This window comes from Spermophilus citellus (genome assembly GCF_964194105.1).
Source record: "Spermophilus citellus genome assembly, chromosome: 11".
Taxonomy (NCBI): Eukaryota; Metazoa; Chordata; class Mammalia; order Rodentia; family Sciuridae; genus Spermophilus; species Spermophilus citellus.
The window spans coordinates 92742057-92764354 of record NC_138192.1 but is presented as its reverse complement, the minus strand read 5'-3'; the positions used below and the strand labels follow the sequence as shown (position 1 = coordinate 92764354).

Sequence of the window (22298 nt, the reverse complement as noted above, 5' to 3'; positions counted from 1 at the left end):
AATAATGGCACAAAACATTAAACCCAACAATACTGGGTACTTTTCAATAACTTTATTTGAAAAGATATTAAGAATACTGAAAGAATCAAAATATGTACTTACACTGGCAAAGCTTTTCTTTTTAAAAGTTTGTGGGCCTATTCACAGCATCTTACTTCTTCTTCCATTCATACCTCCTATAAAAATTTCTGGATGCTTGTTCTTAAAAAGTCTCTAAACAGAGTAGCTTGGATAACCCTACTTCATTTTTAAGTGTGCAGTTAGGCCGATATTATATGAAGTGCCACAAATTAACAACCTAATTTTGAAATCTATACAAATATGTACACAATATGAAAACAACTTTAATTTTATAAAGTAAAACCAACCTATGAGCAAAATGGGAAAATGTAATAATTTAGATCAGAGAAGGGGAAAAAAAATAAAGCCTTCATGCCAATTAAGACATTCAGTTACTTGAATCACAAATAGCCATGGTAGAACTAACACAAATGTGACACTGTCCTTAGGTTCGGCAGTGGCAAGGCCTTGAGAAGGCTCCAGTTAGTATAAATATCTGAATATCACAGGAACATTCAAGTAACCGTAAAATTCTTAGTAAAACTCTGTAAAATTTCATATATAATTACTTAAATACTTAAATTTAACACCTAAACCCAAAAGGCTTTTGACCAGCACCTCTGGGAGGAAACTTCTTCCCCTAATAATATAGTTCTCAAATTCAAGACATCATATGACCAAGATTTCTTATATCTATATTTGTACCTAATATCTAAATTGTAAAAGATATCTAAATTACTCAGTAAAATCTCTTTTGCTATACTATAATACTTTTACAGACTTTGCCACATCACATAAATGCCATCATTCTAAGAAGCCATAAAGGTTTCCTTCTCAAACTTCTCCCTCCAAATTTACTGGTTTAGACATAAATTAAAAAAAAAAAAAAAAAAAACAAAACAAAAAAAAAAAACCAAAAAACCAAACTTGAAACAATGGGGAAAACCACAGAGGTATATGGAAGAAGGAGGAAGTGTGAATAGGCCCTACAGAATTTTACAAACACTTTGCCAAGACAGACTTTAAAATACTGTGCATAATTATTTGAAATCAGGTTACATAGAACCTAATTCTCTTAAAAACAAGTTTTGATTCTCAATATTGCATTTTTATAACTGAACAAAAAGATTCAGATCTAAACAGATATTTTAGTAGCATACCTACTACCTTTAGACTAAATTCAATTCCTAAGTACTCCAAGAGAAGTCAAATAAAACAAACTTTATGAGATGTTATAATTTATCACAAAAGAAATATTCATTAGCACTTATGAAATTAGTAGAATAATTAAATTATTAAAAGCTAAAATCAAAATCTGCCATTCATATGTAATTATAACAGAAAAAGTTACGTGGGTAATATGAAAATAAAATTCATATTGAAGACACACACTATCTCTCCTTCTGAGTAACCATTATAGCTTTTCAACAATGAAATTCTTTGGCTGGAAAGGTTCAATATGTAAAGACACTCCTGTACAAGATAGTTCTCAGGACAGAACTCAGGAGTTGCACAGTAACAAAGTAATGAGATATATTTTAAAGTGTTTGCCAAAGTTTTGATGAAATTTAAAAATTTAACACCAATCTATAGCTAAAAATGGCATTCATGTAAACTTAAAATAATTTTATAATCTACTGCTATTATAAATAAAGTAATTTGGAATTCGTTACTTTGAATTTTTAGTTTTGTATTTAGCATAGAAGTACTTTCCATTGCTACTATCAACATCATGTCAGTTTTAAAAATAGAAAATAAAAAACTAAATGCAATAATTTATTAATTCAATTTGTAGATTTTAGAACTGAGAAATGACACCTTAGTAGGATTATCTGGCTATACAGGCAAAATTTTTAATTAAATCAAGATTTTTTTAAAATTTATTTTTTGTATTTTTAAAAAATAAAGCAAATTTGCTTTATTTACTTTTTAAAGACCAACAAATCCACTTTTTAACTATTATCTTTTTACAAAGATTATAAGCAAAAAAAAAAAAATTAAAAAGCTTATGGCTCCAGCACCTAAGGTTGAGAACACAAAAAATTCAAATAAATATTTATAGTTTGCAAAAAAGCTAAAGATGTTTGAAAGGTTAAATGAAGAAACATTCTGAAACTAGAACCCATTTCTTTAGTTTTTCTCTCCCAGACTTTCCATTCTATATACTACAGTTGTAGAGATGTCCTCATTTGACTCAGGTGACACTTTTTTCCACACTGTCTCTTTTAAAGCAAGTTCTTGTTGGAGACTTTCATAGTCCAATGGTCCAAAGGAATGCTAGTTGTTCAAGCAACATACATAATTTATTAGTGTACTTGAGTGAAGAAAGGTCCAAGCTATAAAATGGTATTTTTCAATGAACGTTATTAAAATCTGTTAACATTTTCACCCACCACCATCTGATATTTTACTTCATGTTACTCATGTCGACTCCCAATAAAGTTTCTACTCTGTTAACTTGGCAAAATTCTCAAATATTATAAGAAGTTACTTTGATTGCAACTAACAAAACTTTAATGTGGCACTAACAAAAGTTATTTGGTATATACTAAAATTGTTTACAAGAGCTTCACAGTCTAATAGGTAATTTTACTATAAAAATTTTTCATATGGGATGCAAAGGTACTGAATTAAAATTCTCAATATAAGTCCTTTGGCCCAGTAAAAAACTACATATAGATTAAAAAAGTTTAAGTCCTGATTCTAATACTAGCTCTAAAATAGAAATGGATAATATGAAGCCAAATATTGCAATAATAAATAGGACTTTAAGGGTATGAGGATATTCCATTAAACACTCATTGTAGAAAAAATATTTCATCTACAGTGGCTTATAAAACTTAAGAGGCTTCGAAAGGTCTCCCACTAATATCGTAATACCTTTTCATTTACATATTTATCCACAAAGTAGGTAAGGAATTGAAATACACTTTAATTCAGAACTAGGACAAATATTAAGAGTAAAAAAGACTTTCTTTTTAGATTAATAGCATGTAGCATTTCTTCCAATATTTTTTTAAAACAGAATCAATTCTAAAACTCTTAAAATAGCAGAAAACAAGCCAACTCTTAGGCTAATGAATTCCAATTTAAATAGTGAAAGCAATATTTAACATCTATGTACTAGTGATCCAAGATAAAAACATCAGCAATTTGTTTGCATTCATTTGTGATTGGGAAAGACACGAGACTACTAACAAACTTAAGTTTTAAACAGGCGAATCTCAATTTCTCTCTCTTAAAAGAACATTATAGAATGATCTAAGAAAGACTTTGGCTTACCCTCTGATCTCCACCTTCTCTTCGAGGATCAAGTTTTTTTGCAAAGTGTCTCAAATTGTCATAGTTATGGAAATTACACAGAGAAACAAGATCCTGTAAAGAGTTATACAGAATAGGTATAAGTAATGAATATGACATAACTATGTTGATATATGACTACAACACAGTGAATCTCAACATTGTGTATATCCACAAGACTGGGATCCTAATTAGAATAAGAAATACTCCATGTTTACATCAAAATAGATTCTATTGTCATGTGTAAGTAAAAAGAATTTTAAAAAAGAAATGGGTTGTTCACTAGCTATGTTTATTCACATTTTAACAAACCATACATATACTGTCCGGCTTAACTACGATTTTATAGAAACCACCACTGCAGCTGGGTAGCATAGGCAGCACACACCTGTAATCCCAGCAAGTAGGGAGGCTAAGAAAGGAGAATCCCAAGTTCGAGGCCAGCATTGGCATTTAGAGAGATCTTACCTCCAAAAAAAAAAAGCATTGGGATACAGCTCAATGGTAGAGGCCCTCTGGTTTACTCCCCATACCATAAACAAACAAACAATGCATGCTAACTATAAGCATGGCATAAGGAAGAGAAATGAAATCAGAATAAAGATACAAGTCCTGGGCTAGGGATGTGGCTCAAGCGGTAGCGCGCTCGCCTGGCATGCGTGCGGCCCAGGTTCGATCCTCAACACCACATACAAACAAAGATGTTGTGTCTGCCGATAACTAAAAAATAAATAATAATAATAAAAAAATTCTCTCTCTCTCTCTCTCTCTAAAAAAAAAAAAAAGAAAAAAGAAAAAGATACAAGTCCTGAGAACACTCTTACTATAGCATGACCCTAGTACTCAATCACTCAAATTGTCTAACTTTCATCTTGTGTAAAACAGGGTTTATATGAGAGGCCACATGAAAGCATTCTTCAGTGAAATAACTGTAAAGTACCATAAAAATATGTCAGAATTCTGGTTATAATTTATTATAATTCATTTTATATATAACCCAAGGTCATTCTCTAGGTCATGTAAAATATAAAAGACTAAAAAACAAACCAGAATTTTAATTGAGAAAAAAATCTGCAAATAAAAACCAAAAATTAAGAAATTAAAGGCATAAAAATTGGAAAAGAAGAACTTAAATTATCACTATTTGCAGATGACATGATTCTATACCTAGAAGACCCAAAAGGGTCTACAAAGAAACTACTAGAACTAATAAATGAATTCAGCAAAGTGGCAGGATATAAAATCAACACGCATAAATCAAAGGCATTTCTGCATATCAGCGACAAAACTTCTGAAACGGAAATGAGGAAAAACACTCCATTCACAATATCCTCAAAAAAAAATAAAATACTTGGGAATCAACCTAACAAAAGAGGTGAAAGATTTATACAATGAAAACTACAGAACCCTAAAGAGAGAAGTAGAAGAAGATCTTAGAAGATGGAAAAATATACCCTGTTCATGGATAGGCAGAACTAACATCATCAAAATGGCGATATTACCAAAAGTTCTCTATAGGTTTAATGCAATGCCAATCAAAATCCCAACGGCATTTCTTGTAGAAATAGATAAAGCAATCATGAAATTCATATGGAAAAATAAAAGACCCAGAATAGCAAAAGCAATTCTAAGCAGGAAGTGTGAATCAGACGCGACGGTATAGCGATACCAGATTTCAAACTATATTACAGAGCAATAGTGACAAAAACGGCATGGTACTGGTACCAAAACAGGCGGGTGGACCAATTGTATAGAATAGAGGACACAGAGACTAATCCACAAAGTTACAACTATCTTATATTTGATAAAGGGGCTAAAAGCATGCAATGGAAGAAGGATAGCATCTTCAACAAATGGTGTTGGGAAAACTGGAAATCCATATGCAACAAAATGAAACTGAATCCCTTTCTCTCGCCATGCACAAAAGTTAACTCAAAATGGATCAAGGAGCTTGATATCAAATCAGAGACTCTGCGTCTGATAGAAGAAAAAGTTGGCTATGATCTACATATTGTGGGGTCGGGCTCCAAATTCCTTAATAGGACACCCATAGCACAAGAGTTAATAACAAGAATCAACAAATGGGACTTAATTAAACTTAAAAGTTTTTTCTCAGCAAGAGAAACAATAAGAGAGGTAAATAGGGAGCCTACATCCTGGGAACAAATCTTACTCCTCACACTTCAGATAGAGCCCTAATATCCAGAGTATACAAAGAACTCAAAAAATTAGACAATAAGATAACAAATAACCCAATCAACAAATGGGCCAAGGACCTGAACAGACACTTCTCAGAGGAGGATATACAATCAATCAACAAGTACATGAATAAATGCTCACCATCTCTAGCAGTCAGAGAAATGCAAATCAAAACCACCCTAAGATACCATCTCACTCCAGTAAGATTGGCAGCCACTATGAAGTCAAACAACAACAAGTGCTGGCGAGGATGTGGAGAAAAGGGTACACTTGTACATTGCTGGTGGGACTGCAAATTGGTGTGGCCAATTTGGAAAGCTGTTTGGAGATTCCTGGGAAAGCTGGGAATGGAACCACCATTTGACCCTGCTATTGCCCTTCTCGGACTATTCCCTGAAGACCTTAAAAGAGCATGCTACAGGGATACTGCCACATCGATGTTCATAGCAGCACAATTCACAATAGCTAGACTGTGGAACCAACCCAGATGCCCTTCAATAGATGAATGGATAAAAAAAATGTGGCATCTATACACAATGGAGTACCATGCAGCACTAAAAAATGACAAAATCATAGAATTTGCAGGGAAATGGATGGCACTAGAGCAGATTATGCTTAGTGAAGCTAGCCAATCCCTAAAAAACAAATACCAAATGTCTTCTTTGATATAATGAGAGCAACTATGAACAGAGCAGGGAGGAAGAGTAGGAAGAAAAGAGTAACATTAAACAGAGACATGAGATGGGAGGGAAAGGGAGAGAAAAGGGAAATTGCATGGAAATGAAGGGAGACCCTCATTGCTATACAAAATTACATATAAGAGGTTGTGAGGGGAATGGGAAAATAAACAAGGAGAGAAATGAATTACAGTAGATGGGGTAGAGAGAGAAGATGGGAGGGAAAGGGAGGGGGGATAGTAGGGGATAGGAAAGGTAGCAGAATACAACAATTACTAATAGGGCATTATGTAAAATTGTGGATGTGTAACCGACATGATTCTGAAATCTGCATTTGGGGTAAAATTGGGGGTTCATAACCCACTTCAATCTAATGTATGAAATATGATATGTCAAGAGCTTTGTAATGTTGTGAACAACCAATAAAAAAATAAATAAAATTTAAAAAAATAATAAAAAATAAAAACCAAAAATTATTGTACTTAACATGGACTCTAGAAAGTAATATATGTAAGTAAAATAATAACATGAAATAATAATGAGAATTAGGTGACAATAAAATACTGAACTAATCAAAAGTAGTACAACTTTTAAAAATTTATCTTAATTTTAATTTGCAGTGCTTATTTCTTCAAAAAAAAAAAAAAAAGAAAGGTAGGTAATAAGTAAGTCAACTCTGTGTATTAATAATACAATAAATTTTAATTAAAATCTTTGGTTTTAAACTACTTCTCTGTATATTTTCTGGGTTTTGGAAAACCAATTATAACCAAGAAAATTAAAACATAAGCATCTATCAAATGTAATTTTTTTGTGAGAATAATTAAAAAGGAGCTGTCTGGTAGTGCAACTTGAAGCTCCTCCGTCAGTATTTCCATGGCTACCCAGCAACTGTCACATAGGCAGGCAGAATACCAAAAGTGAAAACTATGGAAAATAGGTAAAAAAATAAAATCACTGGGTAGCTTAACTTGTATGGTCATTATTTTCATTAAGAATGCTTACATGACAGAAGTGAATTCCTTTAACACTGTTGCCCATCTTGTCCAGAGGAGGAGACCAGCACATCATGCCCATGACATTGGGGACAACTAAAAGAATTCCCCCAGCAACTCCAGATTTTGCAGGAAGACCAACCTAAAAATTCATGTAAACATTTGAAAATAAGAAATGTTATGTTCAATAATAAAGGAACTGATTTAAAAAAAATATATGGCATATATCCATACAAGAGAATTTCAACACTTAAAATATCATAGATAAACATTGATCAACATGTTTGTAAATACAGCAAATAAATGACAAACTATAAAAATGTTTGGAATACAGTAAAATATAGAAAAAATTTTGAAAGACATAGTCTAAGGAGTTAAAGTGGTTACATATAAACTATGATCCACAGGTTTTAATTTTATTCTTCTTCAAGATTTTTTTAATTGTTCTAAAATAAAAATGTATGCTTTATATATCAAAAGTTATTTCCAAAAACATTGTCTAACCTGAAAATAATGAGAAATTATTATCTTCTTAAAAGATTTTCCTATGTTATACTTTCAGAGGAAGATCTTAGAAATAAAAAGTAATTCAAATCAATCCTCTTCAGAAAGTTTGTCCACATTATGCAAAAACTGGACAACAATTATGATAAAAGAAAAATTAGTTTCATCAGTGCAGCATTTATTAATGGCTTACTAACATTCAGACATTAAGCACTTCTTGATAAAATTATACCAATGAGATAATCTTGCACAAAACCAAATAAAACAAGCCAATGGAAACCATCTGAATTGGATAAAACAATTCACAGGAACTACAAAGCACAATGGAACATATGTAATGAATAAAATCTAGACCAAGAAAGGCTGTACAGGATAAATGACCCAACCAAAAATAATGAGAAAAAGAGAGACCATGGAGAGACCTATAGATTAAAAGAAAATAAATGGCCATACAACCAATCACAATATATGGTCATTATTTGCATCCCAAGTCAAACAAATTGTAAAATAATATAATCATAATATAAAATAACCCAGGAAATCTGAAAACTAAATATCTTCATATTAACTTTAATACTGATTAAAGATAATGTTTTTATATGTAATATTTAAGTTTTTAAATATGTAATAATAGTATTTAAAAAAAATAAAACTCTTTTTGGGGGGACATAATATCTTTATTTATTTATTTTTATGTGGTGCTGAGGATTGACCCAGGGCCTCACACATGTAAGGCAGGCACTCTACCACTGAGCTACAACCCCAGCCCCCTAATGGTACTCATATATTTTATTAAGGGTCTTTATTATTTGGATTTATATACTGGAATATGATAAGGATGGGAAAGTAGATATGTACACAGATGAAACAAGATTAGTCATGTATTTATAATTACTGAAAGTGAATGATAGGTAACATTAAATCCATTTCTCTATTTTAGCATACTTGAAACTCCCCCTCCCAAAAAAATTTTTAGGACTGCATTACGACATAATATAAGCAAGATCAAATAAGAAAGGTCCATATGTTTCACACTGGCAAATGCACAATAGAACTTAAAGGAGTATATTTTTAAGCTTTAATTTTAATATACTTTAAGCCCTTTAAAACATCTACGGCTGTAACAAAAGAGGTTAAACATCCCATCTATGTATTCCTTTTGAACTTTCGGAATGCAGTCACTATAATGCTAAACAATGACAAATAATAGTAAAGAAAGTCTGTACTAACCTTAAATGTAGAAATGCTTTACAAGCAGAAGCTATGAGGTTCTTTAAATTAAACTTCCAAGTTCTTAAGAACATCTGATAGACTACTATTTTAACTCTATTTCTTACCAATTTGTAACAAATTAACCTTGAAAATAAGCCTCTCTTTCAAAAATTAATATACAGCTTTAGAGGCAAAGTTCAAACTGCTTAAAAAAATTCCAGACTAGATTCTTGCTGGAGAAAATTAATAAACAACTACTCACATGGAAAGCAAATTGCCCTGAGAAATCATACATGCCACAGGAATGCATCAAACTCAGTGTATTTCGAACTGCTTCAGGACTCAGTACTCTTTCACCAGTAATTGGGCAGAAACCACCGTTAGCCAGTGTTGCAGCCATCACACTGGCGGATTCACAAGTCACTTCTATAGAGCACAGCTAAAACAAACAAAAAAGAATTCTGAATATTCAGGCTATTACTATTTTTATTTTCTAAGATCATCTATTTTATCTGGTATTTCATACATCTCTGAAATATTTCTTTCAAAGGGATAACTTTAATGTAACCTATTGATATTCCAAAGATTTTAACTGACTAAAGTTCTAGCCCCTTTAAGATATATCCTGATTTGCCCAAAATTATTCAGAGTTTTAATGGCAGAACAAGGTTAGAAGGGGTCTGTTCCTAAACACTAAGATTTATTACTGTCTTATGTAAGATTCAAATCTATTCACTATTAATTATGTAATGGATTATGTAAGCATAATTATTTTTAACACAATAGGAAAAAATAAGTCAAGTTAACATTTTTAAGAAAAAGCAATATACAACATATTATGACAAACAACCTCTACATGAGAAATTACTACTTTGGGGGGGGGGGGAATGCAAAACTGCCTGACATTTCATCTACACAAGAAAGCTCAACATCCCCATTTATACAGCAACATGCAAAGGACCAAAAGGAAGAATATGTGAGAGCTATAGCATGAATGCTCTGTGAGCCTAAACTATAATGTTATCTTTAGATCACTTATATTTATTTGATATTTACTATGGGAGATAGATATATTGTGATGAATGAAAAAAGAAAAAGCTAGGTACACCTGGACAATTTTTTTGCATTTAAATATAATCTAATAAAAATAGTTTACTATATCAAACCCAAATTTACCCATAAAACTAAAATAATAAATTCCTCAATGTTTTATTTTTTAATGATAACAATCAAGATTGTGGGAAAAAGTGGAAAGACAAGAAGGAAGAAAAGATTGGATCCTCAAATTCTAAAACTTTCTTCAGGCATACTGCAAGATCTACAAGAAGTATAAAGGAGCTTGGAAACAGCAAGAAATAAAATTAATTACAGTGAATTGGAACACAGTTTGTATAGCTCTGATTGAGAATCAGTTTTTGATCAACTTTTACTTTCTCCCTTTAATGTTAACACAATTTCCCTATTTCTCCAAAACTACAAAATCTACTTACTACACTGCCCTAGAAAAAAACTACAGGTTGATTAATTATAAAAGGCTTTCTAAGTGAAATAAGATTTAAGTTCCAATGATCATTTTCTAATTTATACTTAGTATTAATTGGAATTGTTTGTTGTAAAGTGACATTCCCCTAATTTGACAAATGCCAATTTAAGAATATTCTCCTGATAACTTGATGGATGTTCACGTAATCAGATGCATCACTTTTCTAAAACAGTTAGTTAGTCTTCTATGATTAACTCTGGATTTTTGCCCTAAGTATAGAAATTTCACAGTAGATTAGTAGCACCTAAGCTATAATATCCAAAAATCAAATACATATTCTAAAGGAAAAGAAACATTAACTGATAGAAAAAAATTTATATGGGCTGGGAAAAAAGTAAAGATTATTGGATAAGAATAAAAATAATGGGCTGGGATTGTGGCTCAGTGGTACAGTGCTTGCCTAGCATGTGTAAGGCACTAGGTTCAATTCTCAGCACTGCATGTAAATAAATAAATAAATGAAAAGAGTGATACTATATTTCACATAAGACTTTATAAGTTTCAAAGGCATTTCACCCATATCATCCTATGTTATCTTCAATATATTTAGGTCAGGAATATGTTAGAAAATGAAATGAGGACCCAGTAACTGAAACTGAATTATATGACTAACAAAGTCAAGATAGACCTTGAATTTTATATTGATTCTGGATTCTCAATTCATGGCATTTCACATTGGGCAGATGACAAATGAAGACCTGTACTTCCATCAAAATCTAGCAATTAGAGAAATGCAAATTAAAATTACACCGATATTTCATCTCACTCCCATCAAAACAGCAACAATCAAGAATACATGTACCAATAAATGTTGGTGAGAATGTGGGAAAAAGGGTATACTCAAACATTGATGGTGAGACTGCAAATTGGTACAATCACTACAGAAAGCAGTATGGAGATTCCTCAGGAAAAAATGGAGTGGAAACACCATTTGACCCAGTTATCCTACTCCTCAGTATATACCCAAAGGACTTAAGATCAGCATACTACAGTAACGCAGCCACATCAATGTTTATAGCAGCTCAATTCACAAAAGCTAAGCTATGCAACCAACCTAGGTGCCTTTCAACAGATGAATGTATAAAGAAAATGTGGTATATATACACAATGGAGTATGACTCAGTCATTTAAAAAAAAAAAAAAGAATGACTATGACTTTTGCTGGTAAATGGATGGATCTGTAGAGTATTATGCTAAGCAAAATAAGCTAATCTTAAGAAACCAAAGGTTGAATGTTCTCTCTGATATGCGGATGCTAACATACTATAAGGGGGAGGCGGAGAATAGAAGTTCAGTGGATTAGACAAAGGGGAATGAAGGGAAGGGAGAGGGAACAGGAATAGGAAAGAAGTGGAATGAATCTGATATAATTTTCCTAAGAAAAGGAAATATATTGAAAATACCACAGTGAATCGCCACAACACCACAAGACTGGGATCCTGACTAGAATAAGATGCACTTCACATTTATATAAATATGTCAAAATATACTGATCTGTATATCTAAAAAGAACAAATAAAAATCTGATACATTATCAACTTCCCTAATATAGATTCTATAAAACCACTAAAAGGTTAAAATTAAAGTACCTTCAAAAGTAAAGTATGGTAAACTACTAGATATCAAAAATAACAGTCTACTATGTAGCTTCATATTATAGTACGGCTATACTAAATTGAGGACCATACCACATCAGATTATGTGCATGGTCTTTGCTCCCTGCTACCCTATGAATACTGAGAGCTACTCTAACTTAGAAAAAACTAATTGTGACACTGCAGAAGTGAGTTAAACAATTATTCTTTGAGCACCAATTAAACCAGAACAAGGTAGTAACAAAGATTACGAAAGACAGCAAGTCAGCTAAAACAGACATTTTAAATCACTGGATATGAGTATTCTTTTTTTTTTTTAAAGAGAGAGAGAGAGAGAGAGAGAGAGAGAGAGAGAGAGAATTTTTTAATATTTATTTTTTAGTTCTCGGCGGACACATCTTTGTTGGTATGTGGTGCTGAGGATCGAACCCGGGCCGCACACATGCCAGGCAAGCGCGCTACCGCTTGAGCCACATCCCCAGCCCCGCGGATATGAGTATTCTGATAAATAGCTTCTTACAACCAAGGGAATACAATTTCTAAGATTGCATATCACTTCATAAGTTTTTGAAAGAATGTTTCCCTATTCCATTCTGAAGCATGTATTTTTAGGAGATATTAACATGAGACTATCTTTTGTGAGGAATTTTTTTTTTGGAAAGTCAATGGAAAATGAAATTTTTCATGGCTGAGAATCAAGATTTCAAAGATATCTGCAAAATGTTATATTTACAAAACTTGTCACATCTATTTATACATATAGTTCATATAATCACAGTAAATTACCTGGAAATAGAAGTCTAGTATACCAACCATGTCTGTGCCTTCTGGAAAACACTGAAAAACAGAAAGGCAATTAGAAACATAAACACTCAGAAAAACAAACATGCATATAAAAACAGGAATATGTCATGATTGAGTTTAAAATGTACAAGTTTCATTTTAACTGAGAACAAAATAGTATGTAACCTATAAACAATGTAGCATTATATAACATATAAATTTCTAGATACTAGTTTAACTGATAATGATAAACTGATTGATGAGTCTTAAATCAAGTTATTAGACTTAAGACTTTAAATCTTTTAAAACTCAAGTGTAGCAGGCGTGGCTATACATGCCTATAATCCCAGTAGCTTGGGAGTCTGAGACAGGAGGATCTTGAGTTCAAAGCCAGTCTTAGCACATTAGCAAGCCGCTGTCTCTAAATAAGATATAAAAAAGGACTGGGGTGTGGCTCAGTGGTTAAGCACCTTTGAGTTCAATCCCTCCCCCCCCACAAAAATAATAATAATAATCAAGGATAATCAACTAATCAGGCAATGTACTTTAAAACAATGGACTAAATAAACCTCAAGCAGAATTTGCATTACGTAACTAGTCAAATGTTTGAACACTGCCAAATATAAATAAAATTTAATAATAACATTAACAATTTGGTAACACTAATTTGATTGCAAAAAATTGGTTTTTTGCTTTGTTTTTTAAGCCACTGGGTATTGAACCCAAGGGCTCTCTACCACTGAGCTACATCCCCAGCCTCTTTTATTTTTTATTTTGAGAGAGGGTCTCACTAAGTTGCTTAGGCTGGCCTCTAACTTGTGATTATCCTGTCTCAGTCTTCCCAAATAGCTGGAATTACAGGCATGGGCTACTACCATAACCCAGCTACTTCTGTACTTTAAATAATAAGAATTTATTTAAAGGATATTGTAGAGTTCTTAGCATGTGTGGTCATATTTTATTGAATCTAAAGTAGAAACAAAAATTTTAAAACCTTTTTTTCTTTTAAGTAGTATCCTATTGCAAAATTTCGATCTCCACTTTCTCTTTCTGACTGAAACCTAGAAGAAAAAAACATTTATTTACTTTCTGTAAAAATATGCATGTTCTTTACTTTGTATAGAAAAGTACAATATGAATAACACTGAACTAAGACTCAGAACTATTTGAGCTATCTAGTTTTAATACTGTCAACAGGCTCGTTATTTGGTCTTGAGAAGGTCTTTTAAGTGCTAATCTTTCAGTCTTAGTTTTCTCAGCTATAAAAGGACAGAAATTAACTCATGTCCTTTCTGATATTCATATTTTATGAAAAAAGAGGCTAATTTTAAAATTCTCAAACATGTCATCATTAAAATACACTGAAAATTATAGAATCCAGCTTTTCCTAAGAGTACAATAGTTAATTCCAACTGAGCAAATCCACAGAAGTTTCACGGAGAGAAGAACAGATAAAATGGATCTCCTGCAGGACTAATAGATTTCAGGGGGAAGTCTAGGCAGCAGCAAATTCCATGCAGCAAAGACAAAGTTATAAAAGTACAAAAGACAGAACTTCATTGAGTAGAAAACATTTTGATGTATCTGGGAAGTGGTATAGGAAGAAGAATGAAAAACATAAAACTAGAAAAGGAAATTGGACCATATTATTAAGACTAGTGAATGCCAAAAAGTGTAATGACTCCTGACTGTGCACAAAACATAATCTGAAGCTGGAGAATATCATGTTAAGTGAAGTAAGCCAATCTCCAAAAACCAAAGGCCAAATGTTTTCTCTAATAAGTGGATGCTAATCCATAGTGTTGGGGGTTGGGGGGTGGGGCATGGGATGAGAGGAGGAACTTTGAATTGGGCAAAGGGGTGGGAGGGAAGGGGGTATGGGGGGTAGGATAGATGGTGGAATGAGATGGACATCGTTACCACAGGTACATGGTATGACTGCACAAATGGTGTGACCCTACTTCTTTTACAACCAGAGAAATAAAAAATTGTGCTCCATTTGTTTACAATGAATTAAAGAGCATTCTGTCATGTATAACTGATTATAAACACAGAGAGAGAGAGAGAGAGAGAGAGAGAGAGAGAGAGAGAGAGCGAGCCTGAAGGCTTTCAAACAAGTTACTTAGTCAGATCTACATTCTACAAAGATCACTGTGACATCTGTTTGGAAAACTGGAAAAACGAAAAGATGAGTGATATATCAAGAAATGAGAAGTGCAGAAAGTTGAATTTAAGCAGTGGTGACAGAAATAGAGGGACACTAAACATGCACATATTTTTAACTATTTAAAAAGAAATAGTAAGAAAAAAGGAGACAAAATATTAATCAGAGAATAGTATAACAATAAGTATAACAACTTTTTTGTAGGCTGAAAATTTCAAAACAACAAATTGGAGTAAAAATAAAATTAGCTAGGCACAGAGAGATAAAAGAGGTGAGACAGGTATTATAGGCAAAGAGAAAATTGAATAAGTGCCAGTAATTTGAGGTAAACTTGGGGTACTTCCTGATTCTATGGCTATGTATAAGAAATTTATTAAAACCATTTAAAGCGTTTTTAAATGTCCCTGTCATATAATTTAGAAATCATTTATTTCCTTCTATGATTAAATTTTAATTATTTATTTACTAAAGTAAGTCCCAGGATCAAGAGCACATTAATTCTAAAAATACTACTGTACATAAACATAATGTATATAGGAGAAGTTAACAAAGCAGTATTAAAAATTCTATAATCTAGATTATTTTGTTAAAGAGGCCTGACCAACTATAAAATCCTAAGCCACAAATCAGACTCACGTTGCATTACTGAATCCAACATATTCATTACCAGCCATCTTATTCAAAAACTGCATCACCTATAAACCAAAATTAGGACGTATTAGTAACCAAAAACAAATATATAAAGAATGTAGAATGAAAATGGAATTTTATAATGCACTTACATAGTCAAATTTTTCAGCATTATTTACTCCTTGCTGTGAAGAAACAAGATATAAATATGTTAATATACACACCACCAGAGTTAAGTTTCAAGCTAACATAATATACAATTTCAAATAGCTACCATTATAATTAATACAATGCATTAGTACTTTTAAAACTAGGAAATACTTCTAAAGTAATTTAATATTTAAACATTTTTACATGTTCTTTAACACCCATATGTTGAGAGAAAAAAATCAAAATTACAAAGGGAATGCTTTATTTTAAGTATATCTTTACTCAACCCAAATTTACAGAATTTTATACACAAGTTATCCTGAAATTCCCTTATCTGTCATGACAGTACATAATCTGATAAAATGTATGCTATTTAATTTCATATTTTAAAAAACTTAAAATAAAGTTTCACCTTAAAAAGATTTAAGCATATATAAACAAAATAATTTCAATTAAGAATAATCTATTTATATTTTTTAAAAACCTTAAACCAATATTAATTGAGTTAGAAAAAATGAGTTATGTTGCAAAACTGACTAATCTCTTATAATTCTACAATATGTAAACATTCTGGATACATTTAGTAGTGTGGAAAAAGCTCTACCCTTAATATTTTTTTCATTTTTTATAATAATACTTGAACTTATAAAATTATATTTCATAGTCTCTAAAAATTAGCCATAATTGTATTTCACATTATGCCAATTGAGAGTATGGAAGATGTATTGTTTCATCACTTCTATTTCTGACAGTTATCTACTGCAAATGTCATTAGGAAAAACCTATGTAATGTAGATCAGTTCAAGTAGCCAAATGGTTTCATTTTACCTCGGCGAAGTTTACAAAGCAGTAAGTTGTAGATCTGAAATCAAACGTATTAATTGGTGATATGCACCCAAGAGAAACAATACATCTCTAATTTCTAAAACAGGCTTAAAATAAAATAATTTGACAACTAGTTTTTAAAACATATTTACCCTCAAAAAATCCAAAACATATATTTTCAAGTCCTATTATGGGAAGAAAATGTGTTCCAGAGTACTGTTTAATTAAATAAAGCCAGATTCATTCTCCACTTACGAGAAGATGAGGGTATGGCTGATAATATGTGAAACCCTACAAATCAACTTACATAAGAAAGAAGTGCAATCACATATATACAATCAATAATTGGAAAGAACACCACAATATTGCATCAAAATTAGGCATTAACAAAATTTAAGAATAAGGTAATTTAGCAACAGTCAGATTGTAATCCCTATCTACATATTTTCTGTAAAGCATCCTTTGATATATTTTAAGCTTTCTCTCCTTATAAAATAGCAGAAATTAAATGAAGAAATGTACTCCAAAGCTGTTCAATGAAAAATAATTAAAAGAAGAAATTACCAACTTCATTGAACTGTTGCAGTTGTCAAAATATTCCATAGTCCTAATGCTGTAAAATATGTAACAACATTTAAGCCACAAAAACCTTTTTAACCTTAGAAAAAGCACAAAAAAAAAAAAAAAGAAAGAAAGAAAGAAAGAAAGAAAAGAAAAAAACAACTCTTTGATTGGAAAAGGATGTCAGCATTTGCACTGGGATGTCACACGGATAATTACTGGTTATACAATTAATCAATATAAAGTAAACAAGTTATATTGAACTTTCATTCTCTGACCTAAACTGTACACTATGAAAATAATACAAGTTTTCCTTATTGAGCTCTCATGTTTAATAGAAAACCATTTCAATTCTAAACTGTGGTCACATATCACATACTTGGTCAAGTTTGTGGCTTACTCAGTTAAAATACACTTAAGGTTTGCTTTTATGTTGTTTTTAAGAAACAATGACTATTAACCAATATCTATCATTATACAATATTTTTAATAAACTACTCAAAATGCCCTGGGTAGAGTATGTAGACAGGGCAAAATAGAATAATGAATGATTATGTGGACTAAAGTAATGTTTCTCCTCCAAATTGCTCCACTTAAGTGTAAAGACATTTGATTAACATTTACCATTATTATCTACCCTGGAAATTGCATTTAACTGAAGTCAATAAAATACATATGCCTCTGTATCTCTTAGAAAGATTTCATGTACCTACCCTTAGGATTTGGGGGATCTAATAATCATAAGCTAAGAGTAGGTACAATGTGGCTGGTCATATTATTCTGTTTATGTTGTATATGTTTGAATTCTTTTAGTTAAAAGTTAAAGGGAAAAAATTGAGTCAATAATAATCTATACTATTTTATAAGATTGTTCTCTTCTTGAGTATTTTCTTTCCCCTTTGAAATAGTCATTGATTTTTAATTCATACATCAATATTTTCTACTGATAAAGTAAGATGGGAACTAATTTCCTTCTTATTTTTAATTTTTACAGATATGAGTTGAAAAACCAAGCTTAAAATACATGAGCAGACTAAAATAGAAAAAGGTTTGTTTCTAGTAATGTCACCCATTTCTTTATACACCTGTTATCTCACCAAGTCACCTACCTCATCACAACAGAATTCACACAATAACTTATCCTCAAAAATTACACTACTCCTATTACCTGACAATTCATTTAAATCCTCGTTCAGTTTGATTGGAAACAAAGAACTGGAAATACAATAGGACGTATCAATCATTACTCTGATTCACATACTCAATACCACTGACTTCAGTATTTCAAAATGTTCCCTCTTGTGGTATCCAAGAGGTTTTTAATAAACCAAAGCAGTGCACCATAATAAAATTTAGGACACATGAGTATGACTGTTTTTGAGAACAGGATGACACCTAGATAACAGACAAATTAATTTTAAGAAAGGTACATATGGAAACATATTGGGAAACTAATTATCTTAAATTATCCTTGTACTTTTTTCCTTCATGTATCAGGGATATATTTATACCAGTTTGAAGATCACAACACAAGCATTATTAGACACCGTGTTAATTTAATTTTGAAAAAGTTACAATAATCTGTAGTAAATATAGCAGGAACATTTAAATTGGGCAAAATATATTTACTGGCTGGGTGCAGTGGCACACACCTGTAATCCCAGGGGCTCAGGAGGCTGAGGCAAGAAGACCAAAAGTTCAAAGTCAGCTCACCAAAAGCAAGGCACTTAGCAACTCGGTGAGACCCTGTCTCTAAATAAAATACAAAATAGGGCTAGGGACGCGGTTCAGTGGTTAAGTGCCCCTGAGTTCAATCCCTGGTACCCACACCCCACCCAATATATATATATATATATATATTTACTAAAATTTCTAATCCATTTATCAATGCCTTTTAAAAGCAAATCATGTGGTTTGTGTAAAAAGGGTAATCAGATCCTTATACCAGAAAATTTCAAAGTTATTTTTCCTATAAGTATACCTATCAATTTACAGAAATTACATTCTTTAAAGAAAATTATGAGTGAAAATTTAATAAAGAGGCACTGAACTTCAATAATATCTATGAGAAGAATTATATAATTATATTGGAGAGGGTTTTTTACACTGTTTTTTTCACAATGTATTCAACAATTAATTCATATCACTATTAACAAAGACATCTCCCAGAGATTTAATATAAGAATTGGCTCAACTAAAGTCAATACATTAATCAGAGTTATTTTATAATACACTAGATTACATTCATAAAGTAGGGTGGTGAAAATCAACTAAAATTAGAGATCATAGAGGAAAAAGGCAAAGAGATAACTGAAAATGATTTTATAAAATATGCTTGATTTACTCTTGCCACAGAAAATGCTTTAAAGTTCAACAGTACTAGGTGAATTAAAAACAGATGTTACAGGTAAAAAAAAAAAAAAAATTGTTCTAGCTCTAGTGTTTTCATAGATTAGCCCTAAAAATAAAAAAAAATAGTGGATTCAGTTGGTAAAATTCTCTTGTATTTTATTCTCAAAAGTATCACTAACATAAATTGAAGTTTAAAAGAAAAAAAAATTATATATATACACATATATATAAAATCTTGTCTTCCAAATGTTACCAAGTTCAAGATATCATCCATTACTCTCTAGAGTCACAAACCTCCCTAAAAATGTGGCCTATACACAAATCCAATCATGACCAAATGGAGGATTATATATACATTAGTTAAACTTGTCTTGATATTTCATAGAGATGATTAAATTGTTTAAAGAGAAAAATAACTCAATTTTTTAATTCAAAAACATTTCTGATTTTTAAGAAAAATAAAGTTCTTCAAATGATAAAAACTGGAAACTACCACTAGAATAGTCATATAAACATGGAAGATAATGTATCTTACTCTATTTCTAAAATTTAAAAAAAACAAAAGTATAACAATTATTTTGCAGTATGTTGCCCTCATCTTCCTGCTCTAACCCTTAAGTTATCAGACTAACTTTTAAACTAAAACTAGGTGAAACTTTTACCAGTGAAAAGATAAAAAATTACAATAAAGATACTACTATTTCTCCTAGACATTATCTATATTCCTTTCAAATTTATTTTATTCTTTTCTTTAAATCAAGCAATCATACATTATCAACATCATCAAATAAAACAGACTGCAACAAAAAGTATTCCTTTAATGTTAGTAGCTACCATAGAGAAAAAGTGAGGACGTATTGTAACCCTTATTTTTTTTTTTAAATTATGTGCATTTTAAGTATAAAATGACATTTGTTTTTAAAAAGGTATTTACCTATACAGCTTTGTTTAAAATTTTAAATATTGGAGTTTTCCTATAAGCTTAGTAGTTAAGAATTTATGCAACAGGTTCCTTCTGTCCAAATTCTCCTTTTTTCCACAATCTGCTAATCCTTTTGAACATTTGTTCTGCCTCTTCCCCCATTTCCTGAGGATCACCACCAACCCTACAAGGAAAAAATATCAATACTACAAAATTATGAACTAAAGAGTCTTACTAAAGACTCTACTTAATTTGTTTTCTTTCTTTTTTTTAAGTTTTGGGAGGGGAGTAACATTAGGACAAATGTTTCAATGACACAATAATAAAGCCCTGAATTTTGAATGAAAAAAAAAAATCACAAACAACCCTAAAGTCAACTAAAAGAGATAAAAACAGAACTTGCAACTTAGTAGCCATGATAAAATATCCATACTTTACAAGGCCCTAAAATACAAGGTCCTTGGGAAGGTCCTATTTCCTTACAGAGAGCAGGAACTGACTTATATTCTATAACTACATATACCCCCTAAAAAACAGATGCATTTTTTAAGTCAACAATCAGTATCTTCTGTATAAGTAACAGATTAAGAAAGTCATATTTCTGCTTTTTCTGGACAGTATAAACTATACTAGTTCAAGTCAAATATGTCATCAAGTGAAACAAAAAACACCTATGTTAAAAATGGCACAGTAAATTCCAATAATAAACAGAATATTGAGAGATTTAGTCGAAAGCCCTTTCTACTGTCAGTACAACCTGTCACTCTTGTTTCCTGAGGTATACAAAGAGGATTAGGCTTGACAACTTCTAAGGGGCTTTTGGCTATGGTTTACTACTTGAATTTCCGACCATTACCAATTGGTAAATATAATGTGATCATTTAGCTTGTAGAGATCACATACAGGTATTTATATAAAATTTCAAATTATTTCTTTAAAAGGTCCCAGTCAGGGTGCTGGGGCTATATCTCAGTGGCAGAGTGCTTGCCTAGCAAGTGTGAGGCACTGGGTTCAATCCTTATCACCACAAAAAAAAATAAACAAATAAAATAAAGTCATTCTGTCCATCTACAACTACAAAAAAATTTTAAATATATAAAAGGTCAGGGACCTTTAAAAGGACAGTTGGTTTTTACACAGGATTGTACTCAGGCTGTACACTCCAAGATTTATATAAACTTTGGTTAAAAAAAAATAACACTTTGATACACATTCTAAAACAAACAAACAAACAAAAAACTCAAAGAAAGTGATTCATATCTCAAAAGCTCATTTCTGACTTTGTCAGTAAATTTTAATTTTTATAATTTAAAATCACTGATCAAATTTGCAAATTTAGGATGACTCAGTTAAACTTTTGCACTACTGATAACTTAACCACAATTATGTTAGGGGTGTGTGTATTTAACTGTTTCTGATTGCTCCATGTTTCTAATTGTAATAATGTGGTTCAATGTTTAGCTTATCATTTATAACTGAACATGGATAGTGAAACTAATGAAGTGATGGTATGATATGACCAGACATGCAATTACCACATGCAGCATTTCAGTTCAGTGGATTAAACCCATGAATCATTAAACAAAAAGATTTTTAACTGCATGCAGTTAAGGAAGTATTCCATTAATCATTCACATATGCCCTTTCTTGAAAATGCTATTGGTGTGCTATGTTATTCTTTCTTCAGTGTTAGAGGAGAAGCTGGGTCTTCCAATGATCTGTGAACCCCCTAAAATCTATGTAAAATCATAGTATGTGGACAGTTTTCTGGAAAAGACCAGAAGTGTTCAGAACCATGCTAATGTTTTTAAAATCAAGCACTAACA

General features: G+C 31.5%; 1 protein-coding gene across 2 annotated transcripts in view; it reads right to left on the bottom strand.

The window, feature by feature from the left end:
• The window catches only part of GLS (glutaminase), a 78893-nt gene that overhangs the window by 26455 nt on the left and 30140 nt on the right, over positions 1-22298 (bottom strand). The window contains exons 8-15 of one of the 2 annotated variants that reach the window (XM_081260492.1): positions 15815-15847; positions 15669-15727; positions 13863-13929; positions 12872-12922; positions 9210-9386; positions 7242-7373; positions 3343-3435; positions 934-2337 (exon numbers count right to left, since the gene is read on the bottom strand). In XM_081260492.1, coding sequence (XP_081116618.1) covers positions 2191-2337; positions 3343-3435; positions 7242-7373; positions 9210-9386; positions 12872-12922; positions 13863-13929; positions 15669-15727; positions 15815-15847 — 759 coding nt within the window. In that variant the 3' untranslated portion in view covers positions 934-2190. Of the gene's footprint in view, positions 1-933; positions 2338-3342; positions 3436-7241; positions 7374-9209; positions 9387-12871; positions 12923-13862; positions 13930-15668; positions 15728-15814; positions 15848-22298 lie in introns of those variants that run through there. The other variant, XM_081260491.1, reaches the window with a different exon arrangement.